The 23417-nt window shown below is 41.1% G+C and overlaps 1 protein-coding gene across 7 annotated transcripts in view; it reads left to right on the top strand.

Annotated features, from left to right (window-relative positions):
* The window catches only part of PFKP (phosphofructokinase, platelet), a 77892-nt gene that overhangs the window by 8469 nt on the left and 46006 nt on the right, over nt 1–23417 (top strand). For 6 of the 7 annotated variants that reach the window (XM_067542659.1, XM_067542662.1, XM_067542656.1 and 3 more), the window contains exons 2-3: nt 6084–6157; nt 15183–15260. In XM_067542659.1, coding sequence (XP_067398760.1) covers nt 6084–6157; nt 15183–15260 — 152 coding nt within the window. The remainder of the gene's footprint in view (nt 1–6083; nt 6158–15182; nt 15261–23417) is intronic. The other variant, XM_067542660.1, reaches the window with a different exon arrangement.

The raw sequence follows: 23417 nt of genomic DNA, 5'->3' as shown, positions 1-23417 counted from the left end.
GTTGGGAACCCCTAGCCTAAGTGTTACTTACATATCAGCCTTTTGAGCCACTTCCTCCAACATGGTTTTCATACTTTGAGACTTACATAATTGTATTAATAGATAAACACATATGAGTTTGGGGTCATCTTCCTAAAAAGTTGTGTCGAAGTGATTAAATGGATACAGATGTTATTTATTCAAGAAAAGTTTACGCCTATAGTACTTGGTAGGATAATTGCATTGTAAATCTTCTGAGGCAGTGAATTTGAACTAGTGCTTTACAAATCATAATTATCAATCTAAGTGCTTGACAAAAGTTGAAATTCTCACTGTTGCCTGGAAAACCATGTTGTGTGAATGCTTCATTGTTTATATTAACCCAGACTGATACTGCTTGGCTAGAAACCTTCCCATCTTTATCAAATAGATACGAGAATTGGAAATGTGTGGAAACAACTCTTGATTTTCATGTACATTTTTTAGCTTTGCATTTGGCATCCTGTTTCAGAAATAAAATTCTCAAAAAACTGAAAGCACCAGTGAGTTCTTAAAATGGAAACAGGAAAGAGAAGTTGGTTTAAAATTAATAAGTATAAGAACCAGCAGAATAATGCTGCTTAAACTGAGAAGGAAATGAATAATTTAACATTTGGAAAAAAAATAATAATAAAGCAAATGATATTTTCTGAGCCTTTGAGTCATGTAACTTTTGTAGTGACTTTGTTACCTGTCTTCGAAAAGGGTACCTATTTTGTTTTGGTGGAGGGAGCCAGGGGGAGTTAAGTAACTCAATAGTAGCATAACTGCTCAAAAGGAATACATGCAAAATCATATAAGTAGACAAGAAAAAATACATTTGAACTGAAAAATAATAAATACGTGTAAATGTCTTACATAACAAATAGGGCTAAAACACACATGTAAGAAACCATACAGTAACTAAAATGTACTGCCATCAGTAGAGACCCTCTACTTGTTAAAAAGATTAATAAAATATTGTACTCAGAAAACATTTTCCTTTCCTTCGCAATTTTAATGAAGAAACTGTCACAAAGGGAGAAAAATCCTATGTAACACGAGGAAAATACCTGAATCAGTGGGATTTAGGAACCTCTTAGCAAATCATGAGTTCAGAAAGTTAGTCAGTGGGTATGAGATGGCTATAGCTGCCAACTCTAAAGGCTCAGAGAAATCAGTATTTTATGCATAATTTATTTTTTATTGATTTATAAATTGCCTTTCATCAAAGCAATTAGGTGCTTACTTACATTGAGCAGTCAGCAATGGGTAGCAATAATGAATCACTGCTGCCGTCTCCTGAAAGTTAAGCAAATATTCTGACAGCTTGTCAGAAAATTGAAAAAACCCCACAAAAAACCAAAAAACCAATTCAGACAAAGGTTAAACAAGTTTCTAACATATCCTAAAGGTGATCACACTTGGATTCTGCTCGATCACCATCAGTGAGGAAGAGAAGATGAGAAATCACCTTACCATTATTATTTGTATTTCCATAATGCCTGGGAGCCCTAGTCATGGATTATGTCCTTATTGTGCTAAGTATTGTACAAAGACAAAACAAAAAAATGGTCCCTCCTCTGAAGAATCGACAGTCTAAGTCTCTGGAAGGTTCATTCCCAGATAGCTGACAAGACAGTGCTTCCCTCCTCCAGCCTTAAGTGACGTGATGCAGTTAATGTGTCCTTGACATTTCAGAGTTTTAAAGATTATCACCAACACCTTGAATTGCACTCAGGAGGGGACAGAGAAGCAATATAAAGACATGAACATGAGTGTTGTGTTCACAGGTCTGCTCTTTTTGGGCAGAAGACAGTTACATTTTGCTTTAGCTGAAGCTTCAAAGTCGTTTTAGGGGAAAGACCTAAGTACAGGTTATTACCATAGTGTAGTCTGAAAGTCCAAAGATGTTACTGATGGGGAAGAATTCTGCATTAGAAGGGGATGATCAGACTCCTCATAGATAATTAAAATAAATATGTGCTGCAGCAGTAACCTGAAAAACCAGGATCAGTGACTGATTCATTAGGAGCTTGATTTAGAAAACTGGCAAAAGGCAGGCATGTGTCTTCAGCAGATGCTGCCTTTGCCCAGTGCATTCTTCAAGCCCACAAGAATCTCTTTTCTTTTAGCTGATGTGTGTCACAGCCATTCTGAATTGCAGTCTGTCCGTTTTTCTTCCAGTCTGTTGCACACTTGGACTAACGAGACTGTTAGTCAGTGGAAGACTGACACAGAACTGTGTGTCAGTCAGTATTTATTATATTCTCAGAACATCTTTTTAGTCTCCCCAAACATGTTGAACAGGAAAGGTGACAAGGTGAAATCCTGAAGGACACAGCATGTGAGGGCTTTCAGGGAGGCAGAGCAGTTGGCAGAGTTAACATTTACAAACTCTATGGGGAAGGAGAAAACTCAATGAATGGCCATTCTGAACACGTCTGTAAGACCCTACAGACAAATCAACGGTACCGAAAGCAGCTGACAGTTCTAAAAAAAACGCCTGGCCGTATCCTGCTGATCACTATATAAATGTAATTAACCATCAGTATTTATAAAGATTTGGTTTAGAGAAACAGTATTCTGCATAGAAATATGAATATGCTAAGCAACACCTGTCTCTTCTTGGTCTTGGGTTGGCAGAGACTGCAAATGCCATAGAGCCCACACAGATTTTGGAGGTGAAGAATACCTTGCACCACACGCTACAGCGATCACTGCACCCTCCCTGGCCTTGGTCGCCACTTGAAAGGCCGGATTCTCAGCCAGTGGAAATGAACATAGCTGCATTGGCTTTAAAAATGTGACCCAAAGTGTGCGTGGTTTCAGGAAGGAGAATTGCTTCTTTGAATGGATATTCGCTACCACACAGCTCTCCCGAGCTGACAGACTTGTTTTCCTCATTGTGGGGGTCTACACAAGGAACTGAGGGTGTGATTCCCATCCCAGCTCATGTAGGCATTCTTGCACTGGCTCTCATCGACCTGGTTTGCTAGAAATAGTAGTATAGTACAGGACGTGGCGAGTGGTGGCACAGGCTAGCTACCCTGAATACAAACCTGCTTGAACCCAGTGGGTATGTACTCAGCACTGTTAGCACATGCTGCCACTTGCTGCTGCCCATGTTATCCTGGCTACACTACTATTTTTAGCATGCTGTGTCCATAAGAGCTATCACAAGTGTGTCTGCTCAATCTGGGAATCACGCCCCTTTCTGCAAGTGTAGATACAACCTTCTACTCCGCATGTGTGCCCTTTCTTTATAGCCTAGTGGATCCCCAGCTCCTCATACGTTAGTCAGACCACTGTCTCAGGCTGCATCTCCAGGTACTAGCTGGTAGGTACAGAGCCTGGAGTCTGCTCAGCTGTGCAGGAGTGTCCTGATGCAACACTCTGGCTCAAAGGACAGGGACACTTCCCTCCCTGTAGAAAGTCAGGCAGAGGGAGAAAGCAGTGAAGTGCCATTGCTCCTTGCTTCCCTTTCTCCTCCTGGTCTAATCACCTTGCCCTACTATTATTTATTTGTAATAGAGTATGGGCCAGAGGCTGCAGTCAGAACTGGAATTTCGTTATGCTATATCTTAAAATACACGCTTTGCCTTGAGGAGCTTATTAAGATCTGCAGTTGCCTTACTGGTCCCATATTCCTCCTATATCCTTCTTCATCTCCTAAACTCCCACCCTTGCTCACCAGCCTGGTGTGCCATGATTTCTAATTACACCTCAACCTACTGGCCACTGTTTTTTTTTTTTTTTTAACAGCAGAAATTCTGCTCTGATAAATCTGCTAAGGATCATCAAAGCAGGAATCTGCTTGGTGAACCACAGAATGTTTCATCAAATACAGAATGTGGCTCCTCTGTTGTAGAGGAGGAAATTGGGTTTGTCAGCCTGATTTTGCTGCATGTTTCCCCAGCTATGTTCTCTCTTTCCTTGGACAAGCACCTGTTTTCAGTAGGAGAAACAGACAAACTGGAGGGTTAGTATAGAAGTAATATACTGTTGGTCCACATCCTTCCTTTAGTAGGGTGTCCAGTTTTGGGCCCCCCACTACAGGAAGGATGTGGAAAAATTGGAGAGAGTCTAGCAGAGGGCAACAAAAAATGATTAGGGGGCTGGTGCACATGACTTATGAGGAGAGGCTGAGGGAACTGGGCTTGTTTAGTCTGCAGAGGAGAAGAGTGGGAAGGATTTGATAGCAGCCTTCAACTACCTGAAGGGGAGTTCTAGGGAGTTAGGCTATTAGTGGTGGCAGATGACAGAACAAGGAGAAAAGGGCTCAAGTTGCAGTGGGGGAGGTCTAGGGTGGATATTAGGAAAAAAACGTTTTCACTAGGAAGGTTGCCTAGGGAGGTGGTGGTTTCTATCCTTAGTGGTTTTTAAGACCCGGCTTGACAAAGCCCTGGTTGGGATGATTTAGTTGGATTTGATCCTGCTTTGAGCAGAGGATTGGACTAGATGTCCCTTCCAACCCTAATCTATGATTCTACAATACTGTCCTCAGGGAATAAAACAGAAAAAAAGCCATTAGAAAACCTATAGAAAATATAGACAAATAGATGTCTGGGTAGTGGGGGTGTCATTCTCTGTAACAGAGAAAACAACATACAACTGTTCCTGATTTCTCTTTCATATCCACATATATTTTAGGTAGGTATGAAGCAAAAGATGAATGTGGGATCGAACAAAAACCAATTGAACAGCAAACCAGTTATTGTCTCAGTGGACAATTTTAATATTCAGTTCTTGCACGATGAGAGACTTCTGTTTAATAGCTGTGACTTTATTTCTGTTGTGTTCCTAAGTAATAGGCACTTGAGGAAACTTCAGGGTCATTGAGACCTTCACCCACCCTAATCAGTGTCGACATTCACAAACAGATTAGTGTGGGTCTGTAAGAACTTCCTTGGCAGTGATAGTCTGTAGGCTCCCTGAAAATGGGCCATATGCTTGACTTTGTTGATAGGTTGGGAGATTCAGGTCAACCCTGTTGGGTGATCTGATCACCTCATGACTTTCAGATCAGGGGTTATTTCACACCTATGTCAGCAGCAGAGCTGATCTATTTCTTTACTATTTCCAGTAACTAATGAATCCTATTGATTTGGGGGACTGCAGATACTATACTATATTTTATGCTGTGGCATATCTGCAAATCCAACTAGAGTGCTGATCAGCTGTTAGAGAAGTCTCTCAGTTTCCTTCTCTGTAGTTCTGTACTTTGTTGGGATTTGCTCAGTCATCATCAGTAATTTTCCCCACTGTAGATGGAGAGAGCCCTTACAATAGACACCACATTCTTTTTGACTCTTTGAATTGATCTGCATAGGACTTGCTACACAATGGTTTTGTGGAACATATTTGCTGCTTAATTGATCAAAGTATTAATACTAATTTACACAAGTAGAATATCATTCAGCCATGTGTTTTACTTTGTCAGGCATCAATGAAGAGAGTACTAAGGTCTCCGTTGTGAGCTGCATGACATGCCCACACAGGGCAGTAACATGCCACAAGGCACTCCCTTCCCCATGCTACCCACATCATAGTTATGTACTCAAGGGGAGACCAGCTGGCACTGGATTGCTACTCACCCGCCCCCTCATGTGGCTCTGCTCCCCCACAACACACCATCTGTGCAGCTGAGCTGGTTTGGGAGAAAGTAAGCTGGCCCAGGAAAAAAATGCTGGAGTGAGGGGAAGCAGGTACCGAATATTGCCTGCAAGCCTTGCAAATTGCAAGATGCCAAAGCAGCCTTAGCAATCACCGCTTTTTAATTACTGTTTATTCTGTACTAATCAGTTCACCTAGTCAATAGCCATATAATTACGGTGCTGAAACAAAGAACTCTGCCCCTTCAACTTCCAGAGCTGACTGCATTGTCAGCATGTACTTTTATTTTACAGTAAAAGATTTTTTTTTTCTGTTTAGAAACAAATTGTAGCTTCCAATTAATTCCTTGGTTGTTGTTGTTGTTGTTGGATTTTTTTTTTTTTTTTGACAAAGGTATTTCAAGTTAATATCAGAAAATTGAAGTAACTTTGCCTCATTTTGTAATACATGATTTCACTTTCTTGTCCCAGGTATGAATGCTGCGGTACGTGCAGTAGTGCGTATGGGAATCTACGTAGAAGCCAAAGTGTATTTTGTCTACGAGGTTAGTTTTCATATTGTATTCATTCTGTATTTGATTTTTGAATATTTTTTAATGTGTTTGGATCTTGTTCTTGTGGAAACTTCACTTGGACTTTAATGGTGTAAGATTCAAGATGTTATACATGGTGTTTCTTGTGATCACACCAAAAGCTTTTTTATCCATGAAAGGTAATTTACCTGGTAATGACTAAGAGACAATCTTATAATTAAAATAGAAGTTTGATTTCTGGTTCCTTTTCTCCATACAACACCAAGGGCTTGGGAATATTGAGAATATTTAGTTGTGGTAGTGGATTGATCAGTGCATTCTGAGCAATGACCTGTCTGTTTATACCTGAATACCTTCTGTAAGGTATTCATCTAGTCCTCCCCATCACCCCCTTACTGTAGTATCTGAGCGCCTCAGAACCTTTGATGTATTTATTCTCACAACACCCCTGGGAGATAGGTAAGTAGGATTATCCTCATTTTACCGATGTGGAACTGAGGCACAGAGAGATTACATAACTAGACTAGTCTGCAACTGGTGTTATAGCCTCAGGGCCCATTCTACAAATTAAGGGGAGGAGTTGACAGGCTACAAAATGAAATCCTATCCACTTCTTCCCCAAACATGAGAAATATTGTGTCTGTGATTAATGTACGTGTATGTGAAGTGACATGCAAACTGCATGGGATTTGGAAATTGAAAAGAGACGTGTATCTGTGTATTCCCAGAATTCAGCCACTAGAGCTGTAAAACATATCCATAAAGGAGGGTTTTTGTTTGTTTTTGTTTTTGTTTTTGAACTTAAATTATTCCAGATGCTGGATGTGTTATATAAAGCTATAAAAGTTACTTGGCATAACAAGGCATACACTGAAGTTTGTATAGTAATATACTTAACCAACAGATACATTAATACGTGCTTCATGATGTATACTTATGATTTATCCAATAGTCTATGGCATTTTTAAAATAGACATGAGCTTAGGCTGGAAGGAAAAATAATAAGAGCTATTTGAAAACCAACCATCAAGCAAATTGTGTTATATTGGACACTTTAAAGTTTTGTTTCAAAATGCCTAAAGCAATTAGACTATGTTATAAAATATGATGAAGATTATTCTGAGGCTAAATATGGTAAAAGTTTTCCACAGTGTTAGCTTGTAAAGGAGACAGTCAAAGAATTTCTTACCCCACTCCTCCAAAACCTAACCCCTTGTCAGAAGGGCTACAGATTAGCTGTGAGTTGAGAGAGAATTCTAGGAATTGGCAAGCTAATGAACACATCTTGATGTGAAACTAGTTGTTGTGGCATTACAGCACAAAAGATTTTCTGGAGCACAATGCTCTTCTTATTTGCATGCCAATTCTCTTTGTAGTTGGAACATACTAATTCTATCCTTCATTCCCTGCCCCTCCCCTGCTTAGAAATTAATATGGCTGCAATCTGCATGGTTTGCTACCCCGATTGTATGACTTAATGGATGACTGGGGGTGAAGTACCGGATTGGGTCCTGCATCATGGTAATAGGGGGAGGAAGCAAAAGTGGACAGATGTTGGGTTGAAGCTGTCACAGTGTCTGATATGTGGCTCACAGCTGAGAGTGCCAATCCAAGATCAGACTGTCAGAAAACAGTGCAAACACCCCAAACTAGGTGGTATATTCTATAATTAAATTCCACCAAGCCAGTACCAAATGTGCACTCCTAGACTATTATATTAGTCCCACCATGGAGCCACTCAGTCTCTTTAGACTCTTCAGTGTATCTTGCCACTCAGACAAGCAGGACTTCTGTGATGAAAGGTTATTAAAACCAAAATTCACCACACATTAGTTACTCCCAGCCCTAGTCACTTACCCCAGGTCAATGGATGCTCTGGATCTCACATCAAAAACAGTGCTGATAGCCAGTCCTGTAGTAAACTAATTAAAGATTTACTAGCTAAGAAAAAGAAATGAGAATTATTGAGAGGTTAAAGCAGGCAAAATACTTAACGGATGAGCCAAATCTTTTAAATTCAGATTATATCAGTGATTTGGTATCTGCTAGTTTTCCATAGGTCTCTCAGGATTGCCCAGAATGGCTTTAGGGACCTCTGTCTTGTGTTTGGAATGCCCCTGACAGCATCCAAATATATTAGAAAGGCAGAATTGCTCCCAGGGTTCCTTCTTATAGTTGAAAACCATCTGGAGAGTGCTTCTGGCACAGCACGGGCTTTCTTTCTGTTGACTAAATGCAGATGAAGTTTGTGGATCTTCCATTGTTGCTTAACGACTCTTGCTTTGAAGTTAACAACCTTTTCATTTACATTTCCAAGGCTCCAATCTCCAATGAGTAAACATAATGTAAACACAATGGGATAACCAGAAACAATCCTTCATTAGTTTTCATACAGTTTTACACATCAAGTAAATTACATCTAAACACTAAGGCATATTATTTTTCTAGGTTAATTAAGTACAAGGATAGCAAGCACAGGAAACAGACAAGTGGATGCAATATTATTAGTATTTCCTTTAGATCTATACTAACAAGTGAATTGGCTTGAACACACTATGATCTTTTAGCATTTCTTTGGTATTCACACACAAGAGAATTGCCCTATAGCTCTAATCTGAGCATGTCTGCTCGTAACCTGTTAGACAGCATCACAGAAGCCTTTGGCCAGATCCTTGGGTGCACCCAAAACACACAGAATGCAAGTCAAGGAGCAGCATGCAAAGATGGCTTAAAACTCCTGTGTTACTGTCCTGCCCTGGTGTGTCTGTATACATGGACTATATGGCTGTTCCCTTTACACTGAGGTAGAGCAGCATGAAGGGTTGTCTTACTCAAGGTAGGCTACAATGGCCATAAGGGGTCCAAAATGCAACTGAGGATCAGTTTGATATATGAGCTGCACACTCTTCCCTGCTGCAGGGAGGATAGCAGTAAGGGCATGGCAGGTAAGAGCCCCAACATCATATCTGTGCCACTGGAGGATCAACCTCTCATGTTGGGAAGTAAAAAATTCCTGACTTTATCTACCCAAAAATTAATAAGATAAATGTTCAGTTCAAGCCTTCCCAGTCTTGGCTGCTCCTAGGGTTCCTACCTCAGACTGCTCACATTCATTCACTTGCCATTCCATTCCAAGGCTAACCTGTTTTCAAATTTACAAGAAATGTAGAAGTATTTCTTTATATGACATTCTGGGGTGCAATCCGGACTCTGAGGGGCTGTGTCACCTTTGCCCCTGCAGCCTGGGGTGCCTCACAATGCTTTGGTGCTTTGGAGCTTTGCAGTTCCCAACCTGGATTTCTCGCAAACAGCACGCAGGTTACACTCTGAGTGTCTGTGTATAGCCACAATCCTGGTCCAGCAACTCTGACCTCAGCAGCCTGTCAGCAAATGCCAACCACACTCTGGCTTCCAGCAGCCTTGGATTCCACTTGCAGGGTGACCCCAACACACACCAATCCCAATTTCTTCCCCCCAAAACATGTATTCTGTGCTGTCCAGTCCTTGACCTGGACAGTCGAGGTATATTAGGTCCATTGTCCTTCTAAGGGGGTCACTATTAACGACGGTTTGCTACCCTAAATGGAGTTACCCACATAATTCAGTTTAAATACAATGCTGGATTAGTTTTGATTAAATAATATAACAAGTTTATTTTTTACAAGTTTTGTATAAGGAGATAGGATTTGAGTGAGTACAAGTATAAAGCATTAAAGTTAGAAATGCGTACAAATGAAATAAAGATAAAATGCTTCCCTAAACTTAACAACCAGACTTGGTTAAAGATAAAGTTAATGCCACATGCTTCCAGGAACAGGGTTGACCAAACTTCAGGTCAGGATCTCTCCAAAGTCACATGGCCTGGTTTCTTTTGCCTTCCTGACGGCATTCCCTAGTTAAAGTTCATTCAAACAATAAAGGAGGTGACGGTGTCAGGTGGTAAAAGATTTTGCACGCTGTTTCTTCTCATCTGTGCTGAAATGCAGATTTTTCTTGTCTGCTGTCTTCCCCCTTTCGCTGTCTGAGGACCCTGTTTACAATTTACATGTAAATTGAAGTGAACACACATTCCTTTGTTTAAGATCTGCTTAACTAATCCTGCCTAATCAGGGCTATGAGGTTTTGTGCATGTGCTACTGACATTATTCAGAGGGAATTCATAACTTTACATATAATGTTCCGACACGCTTTTCAACATGCTATTATTAACCAGTGAGTTATTCGTTTTCCAAAGATACCTGACAAGGCATATTTTATACAAAGATTGTTACAGTAGTATGTAGGGTGTGAATATAAGGGTCCATTCTGTCATACTTTAGTAGACCATTTAATCCACTCAAATGTATAATTGTTGATATTCTGCAGTTTATAACTTTCTTAATTCCTTCCAGGATAAGGCAAACTGGGGATAATCACAGATTAATTACTACAGTTTGTTGACATGAATCCATAAAAGTTGTGTGAGGTGAATATTGATGTACAAACAATGTAGTCACTGTGGCAGAGCAGGGATTCTGATAGAGAATAATATTCTGTCTTGTTTACATTTGTATAGGTCTGGGACAGAGGTGCATGTGATTCATTGTGAGTAGGGGACATGCCTGTGAGAGCGAAATCTTTTTCTAGTGTAACTCTTTCAGCACTACACTGCAGGCAGTCACCAGGAGCTGAGCTTTATTTTTCTTTGTGTGGTGATTAAAACATGCAGTCATTTTTCTTTGATGGGTGCATACAAATGCCTTAGAAGTATGCTATTTGCAGTGTTGTTGTAGCCGTGTTGGTCCCAGAGAAAGAAAAGGGGGTTGGGGTGAGGTAAACAGAGTCTTTTATTGGACCAACGTCTGTGGGTGGAAGAGACAAGCATCCAAGCTTCACAGAGCTCTTCTTCAGGTCTGGAAAAGGTAACCAGAGTGTCACAGCTAATATAAGGTGGGACAGATTGTTTAGAATAAGGGGTTAATGCATGTTGCAGGAAACCATTTAAAATGAAGTGGGAAATAAACACCTTTACAGTCATAGGACAAAGAAAGTTTAGTAGATTACAGATTGTTGTAGTGAGCCATAAAATCAGTGTCTCTGTTGAGACCGTGATTTTAAATGTCAGAGTTAAGAATTTAGGTTCCCGGGCTCATTTTTTGAAGGTATTGTGCAGGTTTTCTTTGAGGATGAGGACTGATAGGTCAGTTACAGAATGGTCATTTTGTGACAAGTGTTTGCCAATGGGTAGGGTGATAGGGTGGGTGTTTTTGTCCTTTATCATTTTTCTAGGTGAGTTCATTCAAGAACACAGTGATTGTCTAGTGTCACTCACATAGCTGAGTACATAATGATACTGAGGGTTTTAAACACTCATAAGCCTTTTTAAACCTTTTGACAGCACCTTACAGGATTGGACAGGTAGTCCCTGGTGAATGTTTGCCCATCACTAAACCACAGAACTTTGTATAATTCATTTTTATTGGCAGTCTGCTTCTTAGAGGTCAGAAGTGGAAATACAGGTGTGTACATTGGTAGAACTCTGTGGGAAAACTTCCACAGTGGCTGTTATGCTATGTTTTGTGTATTCAGTACTCAGTGAAATGGATTTCTTACTTTCTTGAGCATTAGCATTCACCAAATGAAACCACTGATTAAATAAAAAAGAATAGCTAAAGTAAATAGAAAAAAATAGCCTGGTGTCCTTCAGCAGGAGTTGCTAGCTGATTTATTCTTTTCCAAATATATTTCCCTGAGAGGTTTAGACTGAGAGACGGGGTGTTTGTTCCTCCCCCCTCTGTTATCGAAGCAGGAGATGCAGTGAGTTTATATGGCTCCATGTGGATCTCAGGTATTGGGCTGAGATCAGTGCATCTCTGATTTCAGGACAGCACTGGGGCTCTGAAGCTTCTCCCTGCTCTTTTTGAGGGGAGTCCTTGCTAGATGTTGGATGTAGGAGGGGAGGAGCATAAAAATGATTGCTATTTAAGAATTAATTTGCTGTGTTTTCTGTTACTTGGTTGCAGTTAAAGTTTTACATTTCCTTTGAGTTTCTGTTATTCCCGTGAACTGGATCCTCCGGAAGTTTTTGTAGCTGGGGGAATATGCTGTGTGAATCTATTACCAGGTGCAGCATACATCCCTACATCTGGCATCAGGTCAGATCCATGTACTCCTTACTTTGCTTGCTTGCTTGCTTGTGAAGGGAGAGTATTGAGTATGCAACCCTTGATTTACCAAGACTGATCATTATGAACAACTTCATTGTCACTGTGAATTATGATTCCTTAAATTGGACTCAGAATTTCGTGGCCATCATGACAACAATGGGATTATCCCAAGTGATAACTAACACATAGCCAGACATGCTCTGGAACTGTTTTTTGGGATGGGACCAAAGGAAGGGGAGATGGAGATAATGCTTTTGTCATGAACCGTCTGCCCCTTCCTGCTTGCTTTGTATCAGATGCACCCTCTTCTGTTGGGGCAAGGGCTCTGTTTTGATGGTCCAAGTTGGTTTTAGATGTCTCTGAGATAGAATCCAACAGACCACTCTGTCTGGTCTTGAGGGACATTATAAGAATTTGGTGTCCACTCCTATGTATATGGTGGCTTCCAAAGGCCCACTTTCTCACCTTTTCTCTCGCTGCTGCTGCCATTGTTTGTTTGTACTATGGAAGCACCTAAGAGCCCTGGCCATGGAGCAGGTTCCCATTGTGCTAGGCATTGAAGGGCTGGGGTCGGCAGGGGGTTCTATCCAATAGGCGGATCAGTACTCATGGGGTGTAGCCTTCTGCTTCCCTCTTGTAGAGTCCCCGCTGGCCTCAGCAGATGAGGGTAACTGCTGGAAGGTGTCTTGTGCAGCTGCAGCAGTGCAGGAGTGACATGGGCAGGGAGCCTGGTCTTGGCAACTGAGACCCACCCTCTCTCCTGCACCGTCTATGGCAAAAGGTCTATGGCACAGTCTCCTTTGGATCACCCTAAGTATTTCTTTCTCCATCCTTTTAATGCCTTTTAAATATTGGTAGGCTTATCAGGTTCCCCTCAGTAATCACTTAGTGAAACAAAAATATTTATACTCTTTTGATCTTTCCTCATTACTGAGTCCCTCCAGCCTATAATCAGTCAATCCTGTTGTTCTCTGAACTCCCTTCAATTTACAGCCCCAACTTTTTAACTCAGATTCCCCAGACGGAATGATGTATACCAGGTGCAGTCTTGCCAGAGTCCTACAGAGAAGGATCATTAACTCTTTGCTCAATAGCATGATTACTCTGCATGTGCAGCTGCAAGCCACTTTGTCCAATTTTGTTACCATATTGGACTGCATTCTCTTTTAATTTAATGCCCATAAGGTTGAATACGGCTCTACATTTCTCATCTATCAGATATAGTAGCTTGGACTTTTCCAGATTAAATCTCATTTTATTTCCTTCCTCTCACAATCTTTTGCAACATTTCCCAATAAATTAGAGTGTGTAAATGTCAATATCCTGGTTAACACCTATATGGTGAATTAATGAAACCAGAGTAAGGGCATATCTAGTGCTGCTTCAGCACGCTTGGTGAAGATGCTCTCTGCCACCAGGAGAGAGCTCTCACATTGGCATAATAAAACCACCTCCACAAGCAGCAGAAGCTATACTAGTAGGAGAAGCTGTCTCACCAACATAGCACTATCCACATTGGTGCATATATCAGTGTAACTTCCTTTGCTCAAGGAGATGATTTATTCACACCGTTGAGTAACATAAATTCTGCCGACATAAGCTGTAGTGTAGACATAGACTAACACTGAGCCCTACCTACAGCTTCCCACTTTCTCATCTTGATACATTGTCATTTAACAGTACCCAATGATTCTCCAAGCCAATTTGAATTTAAGTTTTGAGACATTGTTTTGTAAATGCTTTACCAAAATCCAGGTACATTGCCTCTGCTACATTTCTTTCACCATTAATTGTGTAATTGTGTAAAAAAGAGCACTAAAGTGCATCTGACCCAATTTGTTCTTTATATCCCAATTTTGGTTGTTGCTTATGATTCTGTTTTGCTCTTAGATGTTTACAGTTTTTTCCAATTACTTTAAAATGCATTTAAATTATGCTTTCACAACAATACATTTCAGGATCACTTTTCTTTCCTTTGTGGAGACTATAAGCACACTTGTTTTCTCCTTAGTCTGTCCCCGGTTCTTCATGATTCTTCAAAAATAATAGAATGTGTAACTTTAATGCACAGCAAATATATTGCCATTGCCTTGTACTGGCTATCTGTGTTGTACTTTGGTGGTGTAATACTCCATTTTGAAGCTAAGGCTTGGAAGTAGGTGGCTTTCACTCATATCCCATACCGGCACTTCTCTGAAGCCATTTTCCAGTTCTGCAGAAATTCATCTTTTATTTTTGTCAGTAAGTCTCTAGCTTTCATGGTTGTGAAGAAATCTTCAGGAATTATGAACTGACTGTACCGAATGCAGAGATAAGTCTGCAAAGGGGCTTGAACACTAGCTCTGAGAGGCGCGAACCACACCATTCAATTTAGTGGCGAGTTAACTCAGCAATCGGTGATGATAATTGAATTGTCAGTATTTTCATCCTTTATGTAAAAAGGTGAGAGGGAGGGTCACAGATGTACACAGTTTATGGAGAACGATGACTCATGCAGGTGCCACAAGTGGTGGTGTTTGTGAGATACCACCACTTCTTTCCAAATCAAGAAGCCAAGCCTCATGAGCCAACAGGGCCCATAGGTGCATTCAAACACCTTCATGGGGCGCTTAAGAAGCCCAATGGAGGCAAGTGGTACAGGTGATCATATTGTGAAAATCAGCACAATTTACTGTGAGTGGTGGTGTATGATTTTGGTGGTTCATGTCGATGGGGCCAAAGTTGTGGGTGGAGCTTGGAAGAGTACTACTGTCTAAAATATATGTGCATATATATATATATATATATATATATATATATATATATATATATATATATAGTGTGACCATCACCCCAGTAGCTATGGTATGCAGTATGGCATATCAGGTTTCTAAAATACTTTCTCTTTTCAGGGTTACCAAGGAATGGTTGATGGAGGTGATAACATTGTTGAAGTGTCCTGGGAAAGTGTTTCAAGTATCTTGCAAGTGGTAAGTACTGTAAACAACAGAAAACAAAGCAAAGCCCTCATTTGAAATCATGAACCAGAATCTTTAAACTCAGAGATCAAAGCCAAGAATTTCGAAAGTGGTCAGTGAGGTTGACTGCCTCCATTTTTGGGCACCCAGCTTTAAACACCTGTTGACAGTGCCTGATTTTCAGATAATGGATGCTCAGCCCTTTCCAGAAATCAGATCTCTAAGAGGTGTCCTATGCTGGGCACCTAGAAACAGTAATCCCTTTTGCAAAATGTAAGTCCCAGATTTTCAAAATTGGGTGCCCAAAGTTAGGCTCCTAAATTCATGTTTAGGCACATACATTAATCAGAAGTGGGAGAATTGGGCCCCAGAGGTTTAAAACAATGTCATATTAGTACTCTGTTAGGTAAATGCTGTGTTTTATGTCATGCCATGGAAGCTGTTCACCAATAAAAGTAAACATTTACAGGGTTTTTTTTAATTTATGTGCAAAACAATTGCTAAATATGAGACCATTATATATGGTGGCTAGTGCATATATCTGGTGGACTTCTATAACCAGATTTGTGCAAAATAAGACTGTACTGCAGTTACCACTCAGTAGTATTTCATCTTTAAAATAGCTCTCATTTTGACTAACACGTAAAGGAAAGGTAGGATGTTGCTTGCAGGCCTTTCAGTTTTTTTCTATCATATCCTATTCTAATTTTATTTTATTATTATCTTTGTATAAATAACTATTTCGAGGGAATGGGTATTTTTTCTACTTGGTTTATAGCTCTGTTTCTGAATAGAGACACTCACTGTTAGCAGTGAATGGGTTATATTTTTTCACTTAACACAGTCTCTTGCCTATTATCATTGCTGATGTTTCTAATGTGAATCATTTTACACCTTGTTTCCATCATGGCTGGTTACATTTAGAACCACTTCCAGTGTGTGTTTGTGCTGCACTCTCATTCATGGAGACAGGTTTCCCAGTTCTCTTCTCCCCATCTTTCATCTTCCAATTATCTGCTTGCTGTGACTTTCAACATGTATAGGCTATACCAAGAAATGGTTTGGAACAGAAAATGCTCAGTGATGAGGCAGACTGGTTCAGCTGGCAATACAAACTGTACAAACTCCAACCAAGATCAAGTTTGGGTTGGGCCTGGCCCAGGTTTCTTGTTTTTACTTAGTGTGTAGGAAATGATTATGAAACACTGAGGTAATCACCTCCAGATCACCTTCTAGGACAAAAGAAAAGCTTATGCAATTATGCTAATGTTACTTCCTAGTGTGCATTAGAAATACAGCAGAACTATAGTTAAGGACAATAAGCTTGTACAAAAGACAAAAAAGATATACTGATGATTTTATATTTTCTGTGTAGTTTGCTGACAGATTCTAAATAGATTTTAAACAACTAACAAAATCATCCAAAAACATAGGACTTGGTGGTGATGAGGGACTTCTACTACCCAGACATCTGTTGGGAAAATAATACAGCAGGGCACAAATTATCCAACAAGTTCTTGGAATGCATTGGAGACAAATTTTATTACAGGAGGTGGAAAAAGTGACTAGGGGAAAGTCGATTCTAGATTTGATTCTAACAAACAAGGAGGAAATGGTTTAGAATTTGAAGGTGGAAGCAGTTTGGGTAAAAGTGACCATGAAATGATAGAGTTTGTGATTCTAAAGAATGGTAAGAGGGAAAACAGCAGAATAAAGACAATGGACTTTAAGAAGGCAGACTTTAGCAAACTCAGATAATTGGTAGGTAAGATACCATGGGAAGGAAGTCTAAGGGAAAAAATAATTCAGGAGAATTGGCAGTTTTTTAAAGTCATTATTTGGGCACATGAGCAAACTATCCCAAATCATAGGAAAGATAGGAAATATGGTAAGAGATCACCCTGGCTTAACCAGAAGATTTTTACCTGATCATCAAAAAAGAGTCATACAAAAAGTGGAAAGTAGATCAAATTACGAAAGGTGACTATAAAAAAAATAAACCCAGAAGCCTGTAGGGACAAAATTCGAAACGTCAAGGAAAAAACTTGATTAAACTAGTTAGAGACATAAAGGGTAACAAGAAAACATTTTACAAATATATTAGAAGCAAGAGGAAGACCAAGGAAAAGTAGGCCCATTACTCAATGAGGAGGGAAAGACAATAACAGAAAATGCAGCAATGATTGAAGTTTTAAATGCCTTTTTTTATTTCAATTTTCACCAAAAGGTTTGCAGTGATTGGATGACTAACATCAGTGTAAATGGGGGTGGATCTCTGGCTAAAATAGGGAAAGAACAAGTTAAGAATTAGGTCTAGTCTACATTTAAATCTTACAGTGGCACAGCTGTGTCGGTACAGCTGTGCCGTTGTAAGAGCGCTTGTGTAGCCACATAATGTCAACGAGAGAGAGCTCTCCCACTGACATAATAAAAACATCTAACTGAGCAGCAGTAGCTATGTCAGTGGGAGAGCTGCTCCGCCAACGGTGTTGTTCACACAAACGCTTATGCTGGCAAAATTTACGTTGCTCAGGGTGTGTGTTTTTTTTCACACCCCTGAGCAACAGAAGTTTTGCTGACATAAGTGTTAATGTAGACAAGGCCTTACTTAGAAAAGTTAGATGTCTTCTAGTCAGCAGGGCCTGATGAAATACATCCTAGAATACTTAAGGAACTGGCTGAAGAGATCTCTGAACCATTAACGATTAACTTTGAGAAAGTGTGGAAATCCCAGAAGACTGGAAAAGGGCAAATCTAGTACCTATCTATTAAAAGGGGAATAAGGACAACCCATGGAATTATAGATCAGTCAGACTCAGGTTAACTTCAGTACTCAGAAAGATAAGGGAGCAAATTATCAAACAATCAATTTGTAAGCACCCAGAAGAAAATAAGGTGATAAGTAATAGTCAACATGGATTTGTCAAGAACAAATCATGTCAAACCAACTTAATAACCTTCTTTGACAAAGGTAACAAGCCTTGTGCATTGAGGGGCAGCAATATATATGATATAACTTGACTTTAGTAAGGCTTTTGGTACAGATGAACATGGCCTTCTCATAAACAAGGTAGAGAAATATAGCCTATATGAACCCACTGTAAGATGGGCGCACAACAGGTTGGAAAAAGCACTCAGAGCATAGTTATTAATGATTCACAATCAAACAGGAAGGGCATATCAAATGGAGTCCCTCAGGGATCTGTCCTAGGTATGGTTCTATTCAATATCATCATAAATGATTTTGGATAATGGCATAGAGTACACTTACAAATTTGTGGATGATACCATGCTGGGACAGGTTGCAAGTGCTTGAAGGACAAATCTTGACAAACTGGAGAAATGGTCTGAAATAAATAAGGTGGAGTTCAATAAAGACAAATGCAAAGTACTACGCTTAGGAATGAATAATCAATTTTACAAATACAAAATGGGAAAGGACTGCCTAGGAGGGAGTACTGCAGAATAGGATCTGGAGGTTATAATGGATCACAAACGATATATGAGTCAAAATGTAATACTGTTATAAAAAAAGCAAACATTATTTTGGAATGTATTAGCAGGAGTGTTTGTAAACAAGATAGGAGAGGTAATTCTTCCATTCTATTCAGCATTGATAAATCCTCATCTGGAGTATTCTGTCTAGTTCTGGGCATCACATTTCAGAAAAGATGTGGACAAATTGGAGAAAGTCCAGAGGAGAACAGCAAAAATGATTAAAGGTCTTGAAAACACGACCTACAAGGAAAAATTGAAAAAAAAAATGAGTTTGTTTAGTTTGGAGAAGAGAACACTGAAGGGGGACAGGATAACAGTCTTCAACTATGTAAAAGATTGTTATAAATAGAAGGGTGATAAATTGTTCTCAACCACTGAGGCTAGGACAAGAAATAATGGGCTGAAACTGCAGCAAGGGAGATTTAGGTTAGACATTAGGAAAAAACTTCCTTTTAGGGTGTCACCCTTCCATGCCAAGGTCAGGGCAGGCTGCAAAAGGAGAGCAGATTCTCCCAGTGCTGGTGGGTGGCACTGAAATCAGACTTCCTAACCAGCCACAAACTGTGCTTTTGATTTCCCACACTGGTTATCAAGAAGCCAGTATACAAATACACACAGCCCCCTTTACTGCTGTGATACGACCAGTGCCCAGAGTTGCCAACTGATAATGCCAAGGTCAGGGCAGGCTGTAAAAGGAAAGCAGATTCTCCCCATGCTGGTGGGTGACACTGAAGCCCGGCTTCCCAACCAGCCACGAACTGCTTCTGATAACCTCACACTGGATATCAAGAAGCCAGTCCACAAATGCCCACAGCCCCCTTCACTGCATTTCAGCTCCAGGCTCCCAAATCAGCACTAGGTCCAGCAAAGAGATCAGTTACTAGAACTCGGTGCTCTTTACTGAAGACCAAGGGGTCAGCCACAGCACCAGATCAATATAAGTTTGGATCTTACCTAAAATACCACGCTGCCCGCCAATCCTTTAGTATCTAAACTAAAGGTTTATTGTAAAAAGAAAGAAATAAACCATGAGAGAAATGTTAAAGGGTTAAAGTAAATCACAGATATACAAATGATTAAAAGTCCATATACATCAGGTTTCTGGAAGAAATGTGGAGTTGCAGGCTTGTATAGTTCCCTCTGGTTCACATCCAGTACCTGGATGGGTCTAGGTCCTTCGGTTCAGTTGCAAGATGAATTGATCCAGAGATAGGTGTATGTCTGCAGACTGGACAGGAACAAAGACAAGATGGTTTCTTTGGCTTGATCTTATAAACCCCCTCCTCCGGCTATGCAGCCTGTGGGCAGTCACAAGACCCAAAATGGAGTCCATAGTCACATGGGCCAATCCTGGTGACTCCTCCGGTGTGCCTGGGGGCCATAGTCATGGACAGTCCTGATGCTTCATCAGGTAGGCTGCCTGCAATGGAGTCCAGAGTCACGTAAGCAGGTTGTGGTGACTCAGTGGTGATGCTGGCCTCTCCCTCAGGGCCCCTTGCAACTCGGAATGCCTTAATGGGCCATTAAGCAGGCCATTGTTCTGCAGCTTGCCTATCTGGGGTGTTGCCCAGGCAGAACAATTTGAAATACAGATATCTCAAATACATCTATAACTTCCATTTCAAATATTACACATGAACATAAGTATTATTATCTTACTTAGCACATTATAACCTTCCTAACAGTACCTGACATGGCATATCCAACATGGATTATTATGATTCTGCCATACTGATGTCACCCAATATACTAAATGCCCCCCCACTCAAGCCAACCCGAATGACACCCCCAACGCGAGACTGGTGTAGAAAGGAGTAATCGGAGCTCCTGAATACACCTCAGGGGCCCCCCTTATCCAGACAGCATGACAACTGCATTTCAGTCTCTGGCTCCCAATCAGCCACCAGGTCCAGTAAAGAGACCAGTTATTTAAACTCTATGCTCTTTACTAAAAGGTTCCCTCTGACCCCAAAGGGTCAACCACAGTACCAAATCAATATAAGTTTGGATCTTACCCAAAATACCAGCCTGCCAGCCAGTCCTTTTTTTTCCTAATATCCAACCTAGACCTCCCCCACTGCAACTTGAGACCATTGCTCTTTGTTCTTGTTCTCTTTGTTCTCTTTGAGAACAGCCTAGCTCCATCCTCCCTGGAATCCCCCTTCAGGTAGTTGAAGGCTGCTATCAAATCCCCCCTCACTCTTCTCTTCTGCAGATTAAATTAGCCCAGTTCCCTCAGCCTCTCCTCATAAAGCATATGCCCCAGCCCCCTAATCATTTTTCATTGCCATCTGCTGGACATGCCCTTGGTGAATCCATGCTGACTTTTCCTGATCACATAACTCTCCTCCAAGTGTTTCAAAATGGATTACTTGAGAATCTGTTCCATGATTTTTCCAGGGACTAAGGTTATGCTGACTGGTCTGTAGTTCCCTGGATCCTCCTCCTTCCCTTTTTTAAAGATTGGCACTATATTTGCCTTTTTCCAATCATGTGGACCTCCCCCAATCACCACAAGTTTTCAGAGATAATGGCCAATGGCTCTGCAGTCACATCAGCCAACTCCCTCAGCACGCTCGGATGCATTGCATCCGGCCCCATGGACTTGTGCATATCCAGCTTTTCTAAATAGTCCTGAACCTGCTCTTTCACCACTGAGGCTGCTCACCTCCTCTCCATACTGTGCTACCCTGTGCAGTAGTCTGGGAGCTGACCTTTTCTGTGAAGACAGAGGCAAAAAAAGCATTGAATACTTCAGCTTTTTCCACATCATCTGTCACTAGGTTGCCTCCCCCATTCAGGAAGGGGCCTGCACTTTCCCTGACCTTCTTGTTGCTCACATATCTGTAGAAACCATTTGTTACCCTTCATGTCCCTTGCTAGCTGCAACTCCAATTGTGCTTTGGCCTTCCTGATTTCTCTCCTGAATGCTTGAGCAATATTTTTATTCTCCTCCCTAGTCATCTGTCCAAGTTTCCACTTCTTGTAAGTTTCCTTTTTGTGTTTAAGCTCACTGAATATTTCTCTGTTAAGCCATACTGGTCATCTGCCATATTTGCTATTCTTTCTGCACATCAGGATAGTTTGTTCCTGCGCTCTCAGTAGGGAATCAAAGTTTGCTTTTCTGAAGTCCAGAGTCCACGTTCTACTGCTCTCCTTCCTTCCTTTTGTCAGGATACTGAACTCAATGGTCACTGCTGCCCAGGTTGCCATCCACTTTTATTTCTACTACCAATTCTTCCCTGTTTGTTAGCAGCAGGTCAAGAGGAGCACGGCCCCTCGTTGGTTCCACCAGCACTTGCAGCAGGAAGTTGTCCCCAACACTCTCCAGAAACTTCCTGGATTGTCTGTGTGCTGCTCTTTTGCTCTCCCAGCAGATGTCAGGGTTAATAAAGTCCCCCATGAGAACCAGGGCCTGTGATCTGTAAACTTCCATTAGTTATCTGAAGAAAGCCTCATCTACCTCATCCTCCTGGTATGGGGGTCTATAGCAGATGCCCACCATAACATCACCCTTGTTGCTCTTGCATCTGCACTTAGCCCAGAAACTCTCAACAGGCTTTTTTCCAGTTTCATACTGGAGCTCTGAGCAATCATATTGCTCTCTTACATCCAGTGCAGCTCCTCTATCTTTTTTTCCCTGCTTGTCCTTCCTGAACAGTTTATACCTATCCATGACAGTGCTCCAATCCTGTGAGTTACTCCACCAAGTCTGTTATTCCAATCACATCACAGTTCCTTGACTGAATCAGGACTTCCAATTCTTCCTGCTTGTTTCCCAGACTTCTTGCCTTTGTGTACCTAGGGTAACTAGCCGATTGCCCTACCTTCTCAGTCTGAATCAGGAGGCCTCCCCTGTTGCACCCTCCTCCTTGTACTTCCTCCTGGTATCCCACTTACCTCAGAGCTTAGATCTCCATCCCCAGCAAATCTAGTTTAAAGCCCTACTCACTAGGTTAAAAAGCCTGTCTGCGAAGATGCTCTTCCCTCTCTTTGTTAGGTGGATTCCATGTCTTCCTAGCAATCCTTTTTCTTGGAAAAACATCCCATAGTCGAAGAATTCAAAGCCCTCTCTCCAATAACACCTGCGTAACCACGCATTTACTTCCACAATTTGATGGTCCCTACCTGGGCCTTTTCCTTCAACAGGGAGGATGGACGAGAACACCCCTTGCACCTCAAACTCCTTTATCCTTCTTCCCAGAGCTACATAGTCTACAGTGATCCACTCAAGGTCATTCATGGCAGTATCATTGATGCCTACGTGGAGAAGTAGGAAGAGCTAGTGGTCCAAGGGCTTGATGAGTCTCAGCAGGCTTTCTGTCACATCCTGAATTATAGCTCCAGGCAAGCAGAACGCTTCTCAAGTTTCCTGGTCTAGATGGCAGATGGGTAACTCTGTTCTCCCTTAAGAGGGAGTCACCAACCACCACCACCACCCGTCTCCTCCTCTTAGGAGTGATGGTCATGGAACCCCCGTTCCTAGGACAATGCATTCCATGCCTTCTCATCGATGGGGTCTCCTGACCTTTTCCCTCAGATAACTCTTTCAAATCATTCTTCGCAATAGTACCCGTGAGAGAGCCTGAAAACAATTGCTTCCCTCTATCTGTATTGAGGGTATATTTTTTTTCTTCTGAAGCTCACACGTTGCCAGTTTTCTTCCCCATC

Source organism: Emydura macquarii, unplaced genomic scaffold (genome assembly GCF_026122565.2).
Source record: "Emydura macquarii macquarii isolate MOO-44397 ecotype Brisbane River unplaced genomic scaffold, CSIRO-AGI_Emac_v2 contig_719, whole genome shotgun sequence".
Taxonomy (NCBI): Eukaryota; Metazoa; Chordata; order Testudines; family Chelidae; genus Emydura; species Emydura macquarii.
The sequence above is the reverse complement of the archived record's forward strand: the minus strand, read 5'-3'. Positions and strand labels throughout refer to the sequence as shown.